This window comes from Prionailurus viverrinus, chromosome B4 (genome assembly GCF_022837055.1).
Source record: "Prionailurus viverrinus isolate Anna chromosome B4, UM_Priviv_1.0, whole genome shotgun sequence".
NCBI lineage: Eukaryota > Metazoa > Chordata > Mammalia > Carnivora > Felidae > Prionailurus > Prionailurus viverrinus.
The window spans coordinates 21,773,448-21,793,843 of NC_062567.1; the positions used below are offsets into that span (position 1 = coordinate 21,773,448).

At 36.7% G+C, this 20,396-nt stretch overlaps 1 protein-coding gene across 5 annotated transcripts in view; it reads left to right on the top strand.

The window, feature by feature from the left end:
- Window positions 1-2,452: 2,452 nt before the first annotated feature.
- ACBD5 (acyl-CoA binding domain containing 5) overlaps window positions 2,453-20,396 on the top strand; it is a 47,712-nt gene continuing 29,768 nt past the window's right edge. For 2 of the 5 annotated variants that reach the window (XM_047867671.1, XM_047867670.1), the window contains exons 1-6: window positions 3,511-3,672; window positions 3,857-4,028; window positions 8,629-8,749; window positions 10,661-10,733; window positions 19,320-19,434; window positions 19,532-19,564. In XM_047867671.1, coding sequence (XP_047723627.1) covers window positions 3,658-3,672; window positions 3,857-4,028; window positions 8,629-8,749; window positions 10,661-10,733; window positions 19,320-19,434; window positions 19,532-19,564 — 529 coding nt within the window. In that variant the 5' untranslated portion in view covers window positions 3,511-3,657. Of the gene's footprint in view, window positions 2,497-3,510; window positions 3,673-3,856; window positions 4,029-8,628; window positions 8,750-10,660; window positions 10,734-19,319; window positions 19,435-19,531; window positions 19,565-20,396 lie in introns of those variants that run through there. The other 3 variants (XM_047867673.1, XM_047867674.1, XM_047867672.1) reach the window with 3 other exon arrangements.

The window sequence follows — 20,396 nt, forward strand, 5'->3', positions numbered from 1 at the left end:
TGTAATATAACTGTTGTTTTAAAGCATCATTATTGATTGATCTTATGTTCAACAACTTTACTGAATCCTTTCTTAGTTGTAATAGTAGTAGCTTCCCTTAGATTTTCTATGTGAATAACGTATCACCTGATCACCTGCAAATAATGTAGTATTTACTTTTTCTTTCCTGATTCTTATATCTCATTTATTTTACCTAATCTTGTTGCATTAGTTAAGACTGTCTTATTCTCTAAAAGTTTGTAGTTTTTCTTTTCATGTTTAAGTCTTTAATCCATCTGGACTTGATTTTTTTATTTAAAAAATATTTTTATTTGTTAAACAAAAAAATTGTTTTTTTAAATGTACATCCAAGTTAGTTAGCACATAGTGCAATAATGATTTCAAGAGTAGAAACCAGTGGTTCCTTCCAAAAAGTGTCTTCCTTAATGCTCCTTGCCCATTTAGCCCTCCCCCCACTCACAACCCCTCCAGCAACCCTCTGTTTGTTTTCTATACTTAAGAGTCTCTTACGTTTTTCCCCTTCTCTGTTTTTATATTAACTTTGTTTCCCTTCCTGTATGATCATGTTTTTTATCTTAAATTCCACATATGAATAAAGTCATATATTTGTCTTTCTCTGACTAATTTCGCTTAGCATAATACCCTCTAGTTCTGTTCACATTATTGCAAATGGTCTGGACTTGATTTTTGTCTTCCAATATTCTAATAGGAAACTATAGATTTTGAATATTTATCTTATTCACCTTCTCAACTCTTACAGATTATTAAAACATGTAGTTTTCCTAGTTTGAGTAAACTACAACTCTTACAATTTCAATAGTATTTTAGTTTACTCAATGCTATTTTTCTAGACAGATAATTCCATCTAAAAATAATAATTTCCTTCTTATATTTATGCCTTATTTTTTTTTCCTGTTCTTTTGCATTGGCTATGACTTTTAGACATATGACTGGAATCTCTGTCTGCTTGGGCTGTCATACTAAAATACCATACACTTCGTGGCTTAACCAATGGAAGTTTATTTCTCATACTTCTAGAGGCTGGGGAGTCCAAGATCAAGTTGCTGGCCAATGTGGTTTCTGGTGAGAGTTCTCCTCCTGGCTTACAGGTGGCTACCTTTTGCTATGTCCTCATATAGTGGAGGGAAAGAGCTATGGTGTTTCTTCCTCTTCTTGTAAGGGCACTAGCCCTAGTAGATTAGATTTCCACCCTTATGATCTCATTTAACCTTCATCACAGGCCGTCTCGAAATAAAGTCACATCGAGGTTAGGGCCTCAACATACAAATTTTGGGGACACAAACATTCAATTCATAATAGATGGCATTTCCAAATCACTCTCAAGGGTATTTTTTTCTCATTTTGTCTTTTTATATGTTAGATTTTTAAATGTTTACCTTTTTATATATTTTAGGTAGAATTATAGGTTGTTCACATAAATGGAAGGCAGCTTAGGAACTAATTCATCATATTCATCATTGTGTTTCAGTAGGAGTTACCAAATCTGAACCAGCACAGCTATGTGAATGAGCTACTTTTAAATACCTTCATCTGAATAATCTCAATTTTCTTTCTCCTTAAGCTATTCTCCTTGATTGGAAATCCACACTACCTGCAAATGGAAATTGGACATAAATCATGGACAGAAAATTCTTATTCATCCTTACTAAAGACCAACATGTTGTAAATTTGCTTACTACATAAATTTCATGAAAAGTTGTCAAAATGAAGTCCTAGATTAGAAATAAACACCCAAGTCTGTTTATAAGTATGCATGACTAAATAGATTGGATTTGAAAAGAATATAAAAAAAAAAAGAGTAGGGGAAGCAGATTATTAAAACATGTAGTTTTCCTAGTTTGAGTAAATTACAAAAATTGCTAGTCCCTTACACTTTTGGTGTCCTGGAAAAAGTCCAAGATCTAAAGCAAGAGTTTTTTGGACTGACTCCTGGCTCTGCTTACTTACTAAATTGTGGGTTCTTGGGCAGATCCGTTACCGTAGACCTCCATTTCCTCATTCGTAAACACCCTATCGCGTTTGGAATATGTGACACTGCCTTGGCAAACACCAGGCACTCAGCAAAGCGGTAGTCTTTATTACCTAAACGACATTTGCTTTCACATCCTTGACTTCAAAGTCAGTAAGCAACCAGGAGCAAAAAAATTACACCCCCGTGCTCCAAGCCACACCGGTCGCGTTACCACACCTCTGAAAAGACCACCGAGGGTCCCTCTCGCGGGAAGCGGATGTGGCATTTTGAAACAGCTGAGGGCGACGCAGTGCGAAGGCAGGATTTCCGCCGCATCGGCTGAGCGTCTGCGGGACGGAGAAACCGAACCGGAACAGGGAAGAACGCCAGCCTCCGAAGGGTATCCGGAAGCGCCAAAGAGAAGGGGGGGCGGGCGGGGACTACATTTCCCACAAGTCCACGGGGCAGGGCGAGGGGCGGGCGTCGGGGACAATACCGGACGGGCCTTGCCGGGCAATGCCAAGGTAAATGCCGGCAGTGCGGCTCAGAGGGAAGAGTAATTTACCGTCTGCGCTTAGATTACTGCTAGTAACCCGCCTAACCCAACCCGAGCTCAGAAAGGCCCTGGCGATTTGAGGACTTCAGGGCCGCAAGACTCCATCTCCCAAATCCGTATTAGTCCTCCCCACGCTGGGCCTGGGGGCTATTCTAGGTGCCTGAGGTTGCAAGGCGTTATGGTAGACAGTTGAGGGCCCACGGTACCCGTTTTAGGGTTGACAATCCGTACTGGTTCCTCAATGTCCCCTCCCCCGACCCCTGCCTCCTATTAAATCGGGCTGAAGTTGGGCTATGCCCGGCTCCCAGGGACAAGATGTTAGTGGTGGTGCTGGGGAAGGTGCCCTCCCTTCCCCGGCCCAGGCTAGTGGCGGGCAATCTTCCCTACTCCTTTGGTTAGATTACTTTCGGACGTTCTTAGCTCCAGGCGGCTAAAGCTGTCAAAGTATTGCGGATCAAGTATTGCTAAACACTTTCATCCAAAATCTCTAATTCTTTCATCTACCCTTGAGGGTACTGTAAAATTGCCAAAGGAGAGGCTAAGTAACTTGCTCTAGGTCACAGAACTCGAATGGCAGAACATAATGTTCGCACAGAGCCTATCTGGATCTAAAGCCCTTTGCTTATGTCCCATCACCTTCTTCAAACCTTAACCTAAGAGGGCAGGAGGAGCTGTGGACGGTAGGGTTTTTTTTTTTTTTTTGTTTTGTTTTTTTGCCCAGCGGTACCGACGCTTTGGGCCCAGGCGAAGGGTCCAATCCCGCGTTCCCTGTGTGCTCCCACAGTCCCGCTGCACTGGCACAGACGCGGCGGTCCGGCCTGTTCAAAATAGCGAGGACCCGGCACATCTCACTTCTCTTCCTTGGCTTCTTCTCTGGCCCTACTCAGGGGACCGACTGCAGCGCGCGTCGTCTCCTCGGACGCGGCGAGTGGGTGGAGTCGGCTGCGCGGCAGCGGCGGCGGCAGCTAGTGGGTCCTTTAGTGGCTCTGGGGCGGGGCTCTGGGGAGGGCGCGGACGGACCCACGGACCCTGTCGGGATGGGGAGTGTGGCTGCTCCGCCAGGGTCCTGTGGGTGGGAGAGAGGCTCCGCGACCGCTGGTGGCCGGAGTCCCTCCGTGTTGTGCTAGAGATGCTTTTCCTCTCGGTGAGTTGTTTTTCTGTCTCCGCGGGGCCGGCTTCTCGGTCTAGGTCACGCCCCGGGGAGGAGGAAAGAGCTGGGCCACCTCGGTCTGTGTGGCCTGGATAGGGCAGGGCAACGGGGAATTGACCAGCTGCGTGGGCCTCCTCCCTTTGGGCATGTTGATCCGCGGCTGCGCTCCATGTTCCAGTTTCATGCAGGCTCTTGGGAAAGCTGGTGCTGCTGCTGCCTGATTCCAGCCGACAGATCTTGGGACCGGGACCGGGGCCGGCGCTGGCGGCTGGAGATGGCGGACACGAGATCCGTGCACGAAACCAGGTTTGAGGCGGCGGTGAAGGTGATCCAGAGTTTGCCGAAAAATGGTAAGTGCGCTGGGCCCCCGCTGAACAAGCCTCCTGCAGAGGCCCGAGGCCCCAGTTTCTTAACCTCGCCTCCTTTAACCTTTTTTCTGCTTGTAGTCTTGCTTATTTAACCTACTTCGTTTCTGCGTTTAAAAGGAGTGTAGTTGAAGAAATAAAGAATGTGAATTAATTACCTGCTCAATTTTGCAGAAAAAGACAAATATGTTATCCAGATTTTGAGTAGTTTTTGTTGAAAACAAAGTCTGCCACTTAATGACTGCGGATTTGGGTATGTTTAAAAACACACACACACACACAAACTGGGATGGGTAGTATGCCTGGTGTGCATACTCTTAAACTGTACTGTTTAAACCTTCCGAAAACTTTTGATGTGAAGGGAGAGAAAGGAAAGAACAGTAAATCATTTGTAAAATGATTTATTTTAATAAATACATATATACTTTACTTTTTTGTGTGTGCTATTTTCTTTACACTAGTGTTCTCTTTCTTATACTTATATTGGGCCTTCCTTGCAGTTTAGGAGAAAAGTCGTTCCAGTTGTTCTTGTGCCATTTCTCAGGCTGTTTTCAAGATTTTTCTCTTTATCCTTGGTTTTCAGCAGTTTGACTGTGATGTGGCCAAGTGTGGTTTTCTTCAAATACACCGTGTTTAGAATTTACAGAGCTTTTTGAATTTGTAATTCTATGGGTTTGGACCAATATTAGGAAGTTTAAAGCCGTTATTCAAGTATTTTTTTCTGTGCAGAAGTTTGGGGAGGGGGACTTTTATCTTTTACTTCATGTCCTTCTGCATTATATGAATTATTTTTCACAATAAACTTGTATTTTTTTAATGTTGCATTTAAGCGCTGTTACTGTGCCAGAATGTAAAATTCACTGAATACTTCATTGATATATTATTATAGTATTTAATATATTCTACTTAATTGATTTTAATTAATCATCTGTTGGCTTCGAAATGAATATTCAACACCACTTAATAAAAATTCATAAAGTGCAGATTTAAAGGGTTTTGAAAGCAAATAGACAGAAAATAGTATTCCTTCTGTAATCTCAGACATCGAATTGGAGTTCATAGGAGGGGGTTGAAAGATAAGAGTGAATGAACAACATCTAAAAAAATAATATAGGAACTTATTTAGCTGTTGATTTTCTAACTGCCTGATTAAGAGAGTTTATAGAAAGGCATCACTGTAAGAGTTTTACATAAGTTGTATCTTTATCCTTTTTCTAAACCACACATGTTTATAATTTTTTTAGAATTGTTAAAGGTAGAACTTGATGTCTCTTGTCTACTATCTTTGTTGATATATATTTTGTATTAAACCCATGTAAATATAAACTATTCACATAACATTTAAGAAACTATCACAAGGTTAAGGTACCCTGGCAAATGGCCTGTGTTGGATGATATTCAGTGTACTGTTATCCCCTGAAATTAAATTGATATTAATTGAAGCTGGAAGTCTTATTATAATGAATTATTAAATCTTTTAATAATTGTACTCTTTAATTGGTATAGTCTGCCCTGGACTATTTTGCAAAGGGTGAGATCTGTTTTTTTGTTCCTTGTTGCTTAATCTTTATTTAAGGTCTGAGGTTATAATGAATCCTATAGCATCTATGTTTGGTTTGCCCTTGACCTTTACAAATTTAAATTCTTAGATAACATTTTAAATACACATGTCAAATATGTTATGCGTGAGCAAGCACCTTGAGGACAGATTATACTTTATCTAGTGTCTTACAGAGTATATTCAATACGTTAACAGTTTTTGCTGTAATCTATTCTAATGTATATTTCACTCACCTTAACAAATAGACTTTTTTTTACTTTTTAAAGATTTTTATTTTATTTTTTTTAGGGAGAGAGTGTGTAAGTGGGGGAGAGGGCCAGAGGGAGAGTGAGAGTGAGAATCTTAAGGAAAGTATTAATCAGGCTCCACACTCAGCACGGAGCCTGACTCGGGGCTCAATCCCAGGACCCTTGGATAATGACCTGAACAAAATCAAGAGGCAGATGCTCAACCAACTGAGCCACCCAGACACCCCAACAAATAAACTTTTAAATCTTATTTTGACTTGGGGCGCCTGGGTGGCTCAGTTGGTTGGGCGGCCAACTCTTAATTTCGGCTCATGTGATGATCTCACAGTTCGTGGGATTGAGCTGTGTGTCAGGCTTTGCACTAACAGTACTGGAGCCTGCTTTGGGTTCTCTCTCTCTCTCTCTCTCTCTCTCTCTCTCTCCAAATAAATAAATAAATGTTAAAAACAAATTTTTAATCTTATTGTGACTTACTGAAGATATTTTGAGATGAGTCTCTTGGTGTTTTAGATTTGTGTTATTTAAGTAGGCAACCGTTTAAAAAATTTTTTTTCAAATAAAACTATTTCAAAGCTTAAAAAAATATGTAACCCTTTTAACTGTAATTTTCCCATTTTTTTAACCTCTGGTATTTAAAGGAGGACAATATTATTGAAATAATGTCTAATAGGTACTCCTAAAGGAGCATATATTATGTAGATAATAGTTACTGTGATTTTGGAATTAATTATTCATTCCTGGTAAACCCGAAACACCAGCTCTCAGCTTATCCGTGTTGTGATTTTCACAATGTTTATAAACTACTAATTTTTGATTGCTACACATTGTGTGTTTATTATGCAATCTAGAAAGTTTATAAAATATCTTTTTATAGTTTTAATTTTTATTATAATTTTGATATAAATGTAATATATAAACACATTGAATGTAAAAACAATTTTATATATATATATTTTTTTTCAATTCATATCCAAATTAGTTAGCATATAGTGCAACAATGATTTCAGGAGTAGATTCCTTAGTGCCCCTTACCCATTTAGCCCATCCCCCCTTCCCACAACCCCTCCTGTAACCCTCAGTCTGTTCTCCATATTTATGACTCTCTTCTGTTTTGTCCCCCTCCCTGTTTTTTATATTATTTTTGTTTCCCTTCCCTTATGTTCATCTGTTTTGTTTCTTAAAGTCCTCATATGAGTGGTGTCATATGACATTTGTCTTTCTCTAATTTCACATAGCATAATACCCTCCAGTTCCATCCACATAGTTGCAAATGGCAGGATTTCATTCTTTTTGACTACTGAGTAATACTCCATTGTATATATATACCACATCTTTATCCATTCATCCATCAATGGACATTTGGGCTCTTTCCATACTTTGGCTATTGTCGATAGTGCTGCTACAAACATAGGGGTGCGTGTGCCCCTTCGAAACAGCACACCTGTATCCCTTGGATATATACCTAGTAGTGTAATTGCTGTGTCGTAGGGCAGTTCTATTTTTAGTTTTTTGAGGAACCTCCATACTGTTTTCCAGAGTGGCTGCACCAGCTTGCATTGCCACCAACAATGCAAAAGAGATCCTCTTTCTCTGCATCCTCGCAACATCTGTTGTTGCCTAAGTTGTTAATGTTAGCCATTCTGACAGGGGTGAGGTGGTATCTCAGTGTGGTTTTGATTTGTATTTCCCTGATGATGAGTGATGTTGAGCATTTCTTCATGTGTCTGTTAGCCATATAGATGTCTTCTTTGGAGAAGTGTCTATTCATGTCTTTTGCCCTTTTCTTCACTGGATTATTTGTTTTCTGGGTGTTGAGTTTGATAAGTTCTTTATAGATTATGGATACTAACCCTTTATCTGGTATGTTGTTTGCAAATATCTTCTCCCATTCTGTCGGTTGCCTTTTAGTTTTGCTGATTGTTTCCTTCGCTGTGCAGAAGCTTTTTATTTTGATGAGGTCCCAAATGTAAAAATTTTTAAAACACAAATAAAAAAAAAGGAAAATGATCTGTATACTTACTATCCAGAGATATCGTCTTTAAAATTTTGATGTGTTTCCTTTTATTCTGCTTTTTATGTGTATGAATACTTACTTTGCAAAAATGGATTGTACTGGATATGCTATTTTTAAACTACTGTTATTTTCTCACTTTATAGTAGATTGTGAAACTTTTCTCAGTCGTTTATATTTTCATACCATATAATTTTTAAGGGCTGTAGTTATAAATGATCCTGTTGTGTATATGTATCATAACAATTTAGTCAATTATTTATTATAAAACATTTGCATTCCAATTTTTCTCTATTATTAAGTATTGTAGCTTAGAGCTCTCATTCATACATTTTGAAACTTTTAACAAAAAAAGATCACAGATACGCTAGAGACATATATAAAGACTGATTTGATTATCAAGAAATTGATGTGGTCAAAATTACAGAGGTAAGAAGTGAGAAATCTATTTTATCTTGGATTCTTTTTCTACCACAGCAGACATTGGTTCACTTTAGCCAGACTTCCTATTCACTGAGAAGTTGAAATTTGACCAAAAGGCCTTCAATTTCTTAATGTTGAGGTTTTATTAAGCAGAGTGTACATTTTTTAAGTCAGAGGAGTAAAGCAACGGACAGCCATAACATTTATTTCTGTAAGACGGAAGTAAATGATTGTACTGTTAATGAAATATTTAAATATCACTATTAGTATAGCTAAGCTGATTTACAGCCTTAGTATCAATTGAATTCTCCAGGTGATTTATGTTTAATATGTCTCCAATAGGTTCATTTCAGCCAACAAATGAAATGATGCTCAAATTCTATAGCTTCTATAAGCAGGCAACTGAAGGACCCTGTAAACTGTCGAGGCCTGGATTCTGGGATCCTATTGGAAGATATAAATGGTAATTTTATATAGAGAGCTCTGAAAGAAATTTTATTTTAATGACATAATTATCATATGACTTATTTATGTGGTTATGTGTTACCCTGTGCATAAGGTGTTCTAACATACTGGATCCAATTTTTTATCCTCCATGTGCTTTTAACACAGTTTCATACAAATAGAGAAGTCTCAGGGAAGAGAGGAAAACAATAAAACCCAAAGGGGTAGGTGCATCAAAAATCATTTTCAGTTAGTCTTTCCTGTTATGGAATTTTTTTCATTTTCTTATACCAAGAGCAACTCCCAAACTCAGTTAAGCAAACAAACAAATAAACTCTCCTGCCTGTTTTACCTGCGGGGAAAAGTAATGACTTTTACTTGTCAAATGACACTGTTTGCTCTGAACCTTTAGATGATTCTTAAGTAACTAGGAACATAACTCAGGTACTACTGTGCTAACTTTTTATCTAAGCTGTCACTCCTTCCCACTGTACTTGAATAGAAATTTGATTTTTTTTTGAAATTTGATTTTTAATATACTTTAAAAAGTTATATCCATAGCTACCTCTGTAACATAGAAAGTACGTTATGAACAGAGTATGCTAATTGGTGAAGTATGTCTTAAGAGCCACACATTTTGATGGCTGAATTTCTTTACCCTGAATTGAAAGTCCTTAAACTCCTTTGAGGATTTGTTAGCACTATACTTTCCTCTAAGTTCTTTATAGAATGGTCATAGATAATAGGTTAAATGTAATAGCAATATGGTATTTAATCTGTTTTAAGAAAATTGATTTATTTACTTTATAATTTTTCCTCAGAATTGACCATTGGTAGATATCAACTGCTTCTGGAAAAAATACATAAAAAGAAAGGTTTTCATTTTAGGCAAAAATTTCAAAGGTCTACAGTAAAACCATGGTTTGCGAGCATGATTTGTCCTAGAAACATGCTTATAATCCAGAGCATTTGTATATCAAAGCAAATTTCAAGAACCATTGGCTTAGTTGCAATCATGTGACTTCGGCATCACGTGCTACTCATATTGCAAGACATCGGCTGTTTATCAAGTTAAAATTTATTAGAAATGTTTGCTCATCGGGGCACCTGGGTGACTCAGTTGGTTGGGTGTCCGACTTCAGCTGAGGTCATGACCTCACAGTTCACGGGTTTGAGCCCCACGTTGGACTCTGTGCTGACAGCTCGGAGCCTGGAGTGTGCTTTGTGGATTCTGTCTCCCTCTCTTTCTGCCCCTGCCCACCTCATGCTCTGTCCCTCTCTCTCTCAAAAATAAATAAAACATTAAAAAAAAAAAAAGTTTGCTCATCTTGCGGATGAGCAAGTTACTCGCACTCCAAGTTTTACTGTATTCTCATTGTCTCATTAAACCCATTGTCTGTGGGTTTAAAAATTGCCTGTGCTTCACATTTTTGTTTTTTTAGAAGTAGGAAACCATTTCTATTTTTTGAGTGTATACATTAGATTCTTATTTAAAGTAATGGAAATTTTAAACTCAAACTCCTGTTCTTTTAAAACATGGCTGTGATAGTTCATTTCATATAGTCTTCTAAAATGTTCCTTTCTGTCATTGCTGTTTATAATATAAAACTTTTGAAGAGTTCTTAGCAAATATTTATCAATAGTCTATAGTATCTGCTCTATAGTGATATAATATAGTTTATATAGTTTATAATCTACAGATGGGCTATTACTACTTTTAAATACTATTTAATTTGACAGTTTATTTCCTCTGATATTGTTCTTTAAGGTGGTACATTTAAAGAGATCCTTTGGAAACATATTATCTTTGCGTAGGCTTTAAGTAGAGAGCCTGTTTTAAATTAATAACCATATAGCATTGACTACAAATTGTATTCTGAGCAATTGGAAGACAGGTATTTTTTTGTTATTTGAATATTTCCATTTCTAGGGATGCTTGGAGTTCACTGGGTGATATGACCAAAGAGGAAGCCATGATTGCGTATGTTGAAGAAATGAAAAAGGTAGGGGAAATAATTCCCAGTAGAAAATATTCAGAGCAGGTCTAATTTAATTGTGTTATCAGGCAAATTAGCTGCTTTAAGGAACAAGGAGATTATAATATGTTAGAATACAAAACCTAAGTTATTGAATTTATTAGGGTTTTATCTGTCTCATCAAAGTTCATCTTTTTTTTTTTAATGTTTATTTTTGAGAGAGAAAGACACAAAGTGCAAGTGGGGGAGGGGCAGAGAGAGGGAGACACAGAATCAGGCCCCAGGCTCTGAGCTGTCAGCACAGAGCCCAACATGGGGCTCGAACCTACAGACAGTGAGATCATGATCTGGGCTGAAGTCAGACACTTAACTGACTGAGCCACCAAGGCTCCCCTCATCAAAGTTCATCTTAAGGTAAGTGTTTTTTCCTTAAGATCACATGGTGATGTGATTTTTTTTTTTTTTCATCTTCCCTGCCTTTCTCCACAGTCAGCTTCTTCAGAAAGTATAGAAATAGGAGTCTTTTAAAATACTGAAGTCCCTTCCTTAAGAATGTGGGAAGTACCTGGGCTGTCTTGAAAGCATTTCTGCTTTGGAACTTTTTATTTAGAAGACATAGTTAACAGCCCTGCCCATCAGTGTTCTCATCAAGTTTTGACTCACAAATTGAGATATTCCCAACCCTGGACTTCTTAGTAGCAAGCATTTTTTTCTGTGAATGCAGAGGTCCTTCAGAACCAGAATAAGATAAGGATGCTTTTAATTTTTCTGGTAATTAGTAAGGAGGGCATCCCTTGCTAACTTTAAAGTCTGTTTCAAGGGATTGTTTTGAGAAGTAAATTTATGAGGAAATCATGGATTTTAAAGATAATCGTAGTGTCTTTATAAAGGATCATTTTTATGTTGAAACTGGATCAGAAGTTGTGAGATTTAGGTCTGTTTGATAATTTTATTTTTTATTATTTTATTTTATTTATTTTATTTTTTTTAACGTTTATTTATTTTTGAGACAGAGAGAGACAGAGCATGAACGGGGGAGGGTCACAGAGAGGGAGACACAGAATCCGAAACAAGCTCCAAGCTCTGAGCTGTCAGCACAGAGCCCGACGCGGGGCTCGAACTCATGGACCGTGAGATCATGACCTGAGTCGAAGTCAGACGCTTAACCGACTGAGCCACCCAGGCACCCCTGTTTGATAATTTTAAATAAATTGTCTTTAAGCATAAAGAAAATATTTAAAAAGGAATAGTTCTTTTGCCAGATGATTCAACAGTGTTAGTTCCTGTTTGGTCAATTCAGACTCATTTGTTTCATTTTGTTTTAATCTCTTTCATACTACTCAAAGCTGTGCACTTTGTTTCATTTTCATAATTTTTATTCAGTGGACTTGGTTTATCTATAACAGAAGGCAGAGTTTAGTCCTTTTGGCTGTTAACCTTATCAGTAATACAACAACGAAGCCTTTCAAAAGCAGAAAGACAAAGAAAATCTAAAGCCTTTTTGGTTTGGTAACCATTCCTTTTCTTTATTTTAAATATTACAATTTTAAGGACACGCTTCTATAATGTAAAGTTGAATTGACACATTAGGTAAAATTTACCCATTTTTCCTGTCCAGTTTGATTAATTAATGATGTAGCCACAGTTTAAAGTGGGAGGGAGATGGATTTAAACTATACTGCTGCCTTTTAACTGTCTTAAGATACTTCCACTGTGCCCGTAGATTTCTGTGACTACTTCTCTAATTAAAATAATATACCAGCTATTTCCTTTCAGACTTTTAAAATTTCATTTTTCATACTGTGAATATAATAAAGTTCATAGTAAACCTTTAGAGGTAAATCTGAAAATGTTAGGATACCTATTGGTTGAAAATTCGATTAGTTTTTTAAAGTATTTCCAGAGTTTTGCTTTGTGGACATCATTAGATAAAATTGCATCTTCTAAATAATGATGTGGGAAGGCGGGTGCCTGGCTGGTGCAGTCAGTAGAGCATCCAACTCTTGATCTGAAGGTTGTGAGTTCTATCTTCATGTTGGGTATAGAGATGACTTAAAATATAATAATGGTGTGGGATAGTACATTATCCCAAAAATTTGATTACTGAATTTGGCACTTTTTTTAATTGCAATAATTTTCTAACTGAAGCAGTTGTTAGATTGTATTTATACATACAGTTCACTGTATTATTGCTCTTCAGAGCTATTCTCCTGTGCTGAGCTGTCAGCACAGAGCCTGAGGCAGGGCTCAAACCTGCGAACCATGGGATCGTAACTTGAGCCAAAGTCCGACGCTCAACCGACTGAGCCACCAGGCACCCCAAGAGAGAATGAATCTTAAGCAGGCTCTACGCTCAGTGTGGAGCCCGACATGGGGCTTGATCCCACAACGCTGGGATCGTAATCTGAGCCAAAATCAGGAGTCAGACACTTAACCTATCAGGCCACACAGGCACCCCTAGAATTACTCTTTTAGTATAAATCTCATTCCATGCCTTTGCATTCAAATGTTAAGGAACCTCATTAATTTAATTTATATCTTATAATAGATAATATTTTATGGAAAATTTTTGTAATTTATAAACTGGCCAGTGAAATATTGAAAAAGTTGCTGGAATCAAAAATTCTTTTTTTTCTTAATTGTGTAAATGTTCATTTATTTTTGAGAGAGAGAGAGAGAGACAGAGCATGAGCAAGGTAGGGGCAGAGAGAGAGAGAGAGACAGAATCCAAAGCAGGCTCCAGGCTCTGAGCTGTCAGCGCAGAGCCCGACCTTGGTCTCAAACTCACGAACTGTGAGATCACAACCTGAACTGAAGTACGATGCTTATCCAACTGAGCCATCCAGGTGCCCCTTTTTTCTTCTTTTTTTTTTTTAATGTTCGTTTATTTTTGAGAGAGAGCGTGAGCTGGGGTGCCCCTGAAATAAAAAATTCTTCTAAAATTATTTAACAGGGGGATCCCTGGGTAATTCAGTCAGTTAAGCATCCTACTCTTGATTTTGGCTCAGGTCATGATCTCAGAATCTTGAGATAGAGCCCTGTGTTGAGCTCTGTGCTGAGCCTGGAGCCTGCTTAAGAATCTCTCTTTCCCTCTCTCACTGCCCGCCCCCCCCCCCCCCCCCTTGCTCGTGTTCTCTCTTAAAAAAAATTTTTTTTTTAATTAATAAAATGATTTAATAGAATTTTAGCTTTGAGAGAAAGGAATAACTAAAGTGGTTTGTGGGAAATAACCCATATTTCTTTAAAGAAAGTTCTTTTGATTCATAATCAAAAGGAAATATAAAATTCTGTTTTCTGTACAAATTTTACAGTCTGTTTTTTTTGTTTTTGTTTTTTTGTTTTTTCGTTTTTGCTTTTGAGATTATATTTTTAAGTAATCTCTACATCCAACATAGGGCTTGAATTTACAACCCCCAAATCAAGAGTCACATGCTCTACCTACTGAGCCAGCCAGCAGCTCCCAAATTTTGCAGGCTATCTTATAAGGATTACTGGAGAATTCAGCCAGAACTTGAATAATATGCATTATGTCTGTTGGACTTAAGGAGAGATCAGTGTACTCAACACTGGCTGCATGTTGGAGTCACTGGGGAATCTTGTTTAAAAAAAAAAATATATATATATATTATATATATATATATTTATTATATATATATTTATTATGTATATATATATTATATATATATATTTTATATATATATATATATATATATAATATATATATATATTCCCCAGTATAACCCCAGACTAATTATTTCAGGATTTCTAAGAGGATGGGATAATCGCTGTACTAGAGGGAGGATTATTATAACATAGTCTCATAAAGGATGGAACCTGAAAGTTACCATGGTGAGGGTCTGGTCCATAGGTCTATAAGTCCAAAATATTGGCTTATTCTTTTCAAGGCTTGACTGATGATAACCATCTTTTGGAGGTTTAGAGAAAAACTAGAATGCTAATTTCTTTCTTTTTTTCTTTTTCTTTCTTCTTTCTTTCTTTCTTTCCTTCTATAACGCTAATTTCTTTCTCTCTTTCCTTCCTTCTTCCTTCCAGAATGCTAATTTCTTTCTCTCTTTCTTTCTTTCCTTCTTCCTTCCTTCCTTCTAAAATGCTAATTTCTTTTTCTTTCTTTCTTTTTTTCTTTCTTTCTTTCTTTCTTTCTTTCTTTTTCCTTCTATAATGCTAATTTCTTTTTCTCTCTTTCTTTCTTTCCTTTCTTTTCCTTCCTTCCTTCCAGAATGCTAATTTCTTTCTTTCTCTCTTTCTTTCCTTCTTTCCTTACTTCTAGAATGCTAATTTTTTTTCTTTATTTTTTTCTTTCTTTCTTTTCTTTTCTTTTCTTTTCTTCCTTCTTCCTTCCAGAATGCTAATCTGTTTCTTTCTTTCTTCTTTTCTTTCTTTCTTTCTTTCTTTCTTTCTTTCTTTCTTTCTTTCTTTCTGGATGCTAATTTCTTTACTTAGAATGGGTGATACACTCTTCTAGTGCTCAGCATACTCAGGATTGAGATATAAGACACTCCTCAAAATTGCAGAGGCACTTAGGAAATTGGATTAGTGATTACTAAGATTATTGAACGGAGAGTAGAACACTGAGATTTGGATGGCTTTAAAAAAGATATGTTCATCTGACCAAAAAAAAAAAAAAACAAAACTGAGGAATTTAATCTTTGCTTTACAATACAGTATCTGTACCTTAACAGAATATTTTCATCATATAGAAATGGTGTTTCTGGGGCATCTGGTTGGCTCAGTCAGTTGGTCTGACTCTTGATTTTGGCTCAGGTCATGATTCCAGGGCTGTGGGTTTGAGCCACAAGTTGGAGCCTCAGCATGGAGCCTGCTTGATATTCTGTCTCTTCCCCTCTCTGGCCCTCCCCACCCCTCAAAAAACAAAAGAAAGGAATAATATTTCTTACCAAGGAAAGTGCTAGAGAAACCTAGAAAAATTATTGTATTTAGATGTTGCTTTTATTTCTTTTTTTTTAATGTTTATTTGAGAGAGAGCACACTACGTGCATGTGTGCGTAAGTGGGGTAGGGGCAGAGAGGGGGGTGACAGGATTCAGAGCTGGATGCTGCTTGTCTGCAGTCCATCCAGCTCACCAAATATTCTTCATTCGGATAGGTTACAATCCAACTGAACTTAATTCACTTACACTGTAAATAAAATCTTCTCTGAGGTTAAGGAGTAGTTACTTAGACTGAGATTTGCCTGTGTCTGCTTGTCTTTCTGTGTCTCTGTCTCTGCCAGGATCTCATGCGTTTATTTGTATGTCTGAGCCATTTCTTTAATTCCAGCACTGGGATGAGGGAGAGAATTTTGCAGATGACTAAGATCATTCTTCTTGAGTTTTGTATTTTTAAAGTTTCTTCTTCAGAGAGTAACCTCTTAAATTCTGGGTGTATGTTGCTGTGGCCACTTGTGTCCTAACTGTATTTACTACTAAAATGCTAGCTAATTGAAAGAAAAATCACTCTGCTTATGTTTGCTTAGCACTGGCACATTCTGCATTTATTTAGTTCTGACATTTGAAGTCCTTAATTCACTCTGTTACCTATAGAGTATGAGAAACCAAAACACAGATTTGAGTAGCCCTACTTAAGGACAAATTTGAGAAAGAGACTTTTTTTTTAAACTTTATTTTATTTTCTTGTGAGAGAGAGAGCACAAGTGGGGAGGAACAGAGAGAGAGAGGAAGAGAGAAAATCCCAAGCAGGCTCCCGTGTGTTAGCACGGAGCCTGACACAGGGCTCAATTTCATGACTCTGGGATCATGACCTGAGCTGAAATCAAGTCAGAAGTTTAACCAACTGAGCCGCCCAGAGACCCCTCAGAAAAAGACTTTTTAAAGTAATCTTAAATCAGGAGATAACTAAAAAAGATCTTGTTTGAAAGAATATAACTAAAAAAGATCTTGTTTGAAAGAATATCAGAGGAGATATTATGTGGGGGGAGGTCAAGATGGAGTATCTGGTTGGCTTACCAGATTCTGTTGACTCTACATACATACACTGTTCCAGTATAGAGTAGTGTAAAGGGTACTGACTTCTGTTAAAATTTTATCTCTACCATTTACTTTCTGTGACTTTGGTCATGTCAAAGTAAACATTACCAAAAAAAGTAAACATTACCTGGTGCTTTCAACTTCTGGGTTGAATCTAATTCTCATGATTATTGTTATAATGCATACATATTATAGATCATTTATCTATAATAAGCTATAAAAATGCCCTCCCGAATGACCCCAGCCTTACAGTAACAAGCATTTCCTTTTACAAAAAAAAAAAAAAAATTATGGTTAAAGCCAGTTTTTTCACTCTTATCCATTGAAAGGAACAGCAATTAGATAATTTACTATGAGCGCTAAAATTACATTATAATCACTAAGCATAGTTCATTCTGTATAATCTCCCAACACACCCCCACCTTGTTTATTAAATTCCTTGTCTGTGCTAGACACTGGAAATACAGGAGTGACCAAAAACAAATAAAGGCCCTTTTTCATTGAGCTTACATTGTGTTGTGAAAGATACACGATAAACAAACAATAAAGCAGGGAGAGGGACTGACAAGTCTGAGGTGGTTATTAGTTTCAAAGATCAAGTGGCAACTTTAAAACTGTACATAAGCTGAAAAGTATGCAAAAATGACACAAGATTTTGGTTGCTTAATAAATTTGTTAACCTTAATAATAAAAGTAATAGAAGAAAAAACAAAGTATTATGTGTAAATGAAAAAAATCGAAACATCAAAGAAGTATGAAATGAAGTGAATCTTCCCCATTCCCTCCATTTTAACTCTTTAAGGGGTAATTACTTTTAATTCTATTTTGTAGAATTCAGAAAACACATATATGTATATACAGATATGTCTGTGTTATATGTATATGTATCCTATTGTTTAAAAAGAAAAAAAAACAATCATGGCATCATATTAAATATACTGTTCACCAACTACCTTTTGGCCTATAAAAAAATTCAGATGTTTTTCCCAATCAGTACACACAAAGCTTAACCTTATTCTTTTTAAGTATCTGCCAATATTTCACATATGGAAATATTTTCTTTTATCAATTACCAGTTGGTGGCTATTTACTTGAATGCCTTTTCAGTTAATTTACCTTGTTCTTCAAATCTGATGATTCTAAATTGGCCTGTAGGTATGAAGGTATCAAAGTGATTACTAGTTCCTACTCTACATTTCTCCTCTTTCAGAGACACTACCTTAGTGAAGGGTACCAGGGTGGCTTAGTTCGTTAAGCTTGGGAGTTTGAGCACCGTATTGGGCTCCATGCTGAGCATGGAACATGCTTAAGATTCTCACTCTCACTCTTGCCCTGCCCCTACCCTGCTTGTGTGTGCAGGCTGGTGCACGCTCTTTCTCTCAAAAAATAAAAAAAAGAGGGGCACCTGGGTGACTCAGTCAGTTAGGCATCAGACTCCTGGTTTCGGCTCCAGTCATGATCTCACCGTTTCGTGTGTTCGAGCCCCACATCAGGCTTTCTGCTGGTGGTGCAGAGCCTGCCTGGGATTTTGTGTCTCCCTCTCTCTCTGCCCTTCCCACACTCATACTGTCTATCTCAAAAATAAGCTTAAAAAAATTTTTTTTAATAAAAATAGAATAAAAAATACTAGTGTTAAAGAACAGATACAATAATTTAAATTTAACCCTACAGTTTTCTAAGTGCCCTTAGTTTAATGCACAATTTATAGATCATTGTGTAAAATTTTAAAAGAAGCTTATGTAAAATAGTCTTCAAAATGAAGAGACTTTTTTTTTAACTTGTTTTATTTTTTATTTTTTTAAATTTACATCCAAATTAGTTAGCATATAGTGCAACAATGATTTCAGGAGTAGATTCCTTAGTGCCCCTTACCCATTTAGCCCATCCCCCCTCCCACAACCCCTCCTGTAACCCTCAGTCTCTTCTCCATATTTATGACTCTCTTCTGTTTTGTCCCCCTCCCTGTTTTTATATTATTTTTGTTTCCCTTCCATTATGTTCATCTGTTTTGTCTCTTAAAGTCCTCATATGAGTGAAGTCATATGATTTTTGTCTTTCTCTGACTAATTTCACTTAGCATAATACCCTCCAGTTCCATCCATGTAGTTGCAAATGACAAGATTTCATTCTTTTTGATTGCCGAGTAATACTCCATTGCATATATATACCATGTCTTCTTTATCCATTCATCCCTCCATGGACATTTGGGCTCTTTCCATACTTTGGCTATTGTTGATCCTGCTGTTGAGGTGTGTGTGCCCCTTCAAAACAGCACACCTGTATCCCTTGGATAAATGCCTAGTAGTGCAATTGCTTGGTTGTAGGGTAGTTCTATTTTTAGTTTTTTGAGGAACTTCCATACTGTTTTCCAGAGTGGCTGCACTAGCTTGCATTCCCAAAAATGAAGATACTTAATTCTTTGATTTCTTGAACCTTTTCTAGGAGAATGTGCACATTAAGTATGTAGTTAATACAGGTACTTTGGGGAATCTATACATGAACTCTGAATCACAAAATTATCACTAAATAAATTGTAAGTATTATGTTATTTGGTAGTAGGTCAGACTAATAGATTGTGATTTCACAACATGTGTTTCTTTTGATTACAGATTCTTGAAACTATGCCGATGACTGAGAAAGTTGAAGAGTTGCTACATGTCATAGGCCCATTTTATGAAATTGTAGAAGACAAAAAGAGTAGCAAAAGTTCTGACTTAACCTCAGGTTGGACTGTTTTACCTTGTTTTTAGTTCAGCAGATGACACATTATGCATGCATTAATATTTATATGTCTAATTTTTGTTTTACTTTCACATGCCAGTCCGACTGGAGAAAATCTCTAAATACTTAGAAGGTAGGAATAATGAAATCCACGTAAAAATTTTGTTTGAAATTTACACCCTAAAGAATTCTGCACATATTTATAAAACTTACAAGCTTGTCACGCAAGTTTTCGTTCCAAGCAAATATATTGCATAAAGTTCAAAAATATTATAAATGCTTAAGTTTTAACCCTGCAGTTATTAAAATATGACAAATGATTCACTAAGTGTATACGAAATTGTAGCAGAATTCATGGTTGTATTTTGATAGATCATACTTTCTGATTTGGTTTTTGAGTTACATTAACAGTGACAATGGCTGAAATTATTTTCTAGCTAATTTTAATGTGGCTATGTTTATAGTATGGTTTATTACAGTATAGCAACCTGACACAAGATGTCAGTGAATTCACTTATCTAGGTCTTTTTTTTTTTTTTTTTTTTTTTGAGAATTCTAATTTCATGTTCTCAGGAAAGAATTGAAAGGCTTATCTTTTACATAGTAAGAAGAGTTGAATAATAGGTAAATTTGCTGTTATTAACTATAAACATTTGATCTTTAATTTTTTTTTTTTTAGAAAGCAGACTGAAATGAGCCTGTAAGAATTATTTCAAATGAAAATTACCTGTGTTTTATTTTCCTGACATCCCTATTTACAAGATACCTTTCACTAATTGATGGAAATTAGGTATTTCAGAACAGTTATCTTCCTGTCTGTCATAAGACCGCAGTTTGTATCTGCAATTGTAATTGATAGACTGCTTGCTGAGCATAACGCTCATATAACCACATCCTCTATATCTGATTTACCTAAAGGAGTCAAATTTTAACAAATAATCTTCCTTATGATTTGTACTATTTAG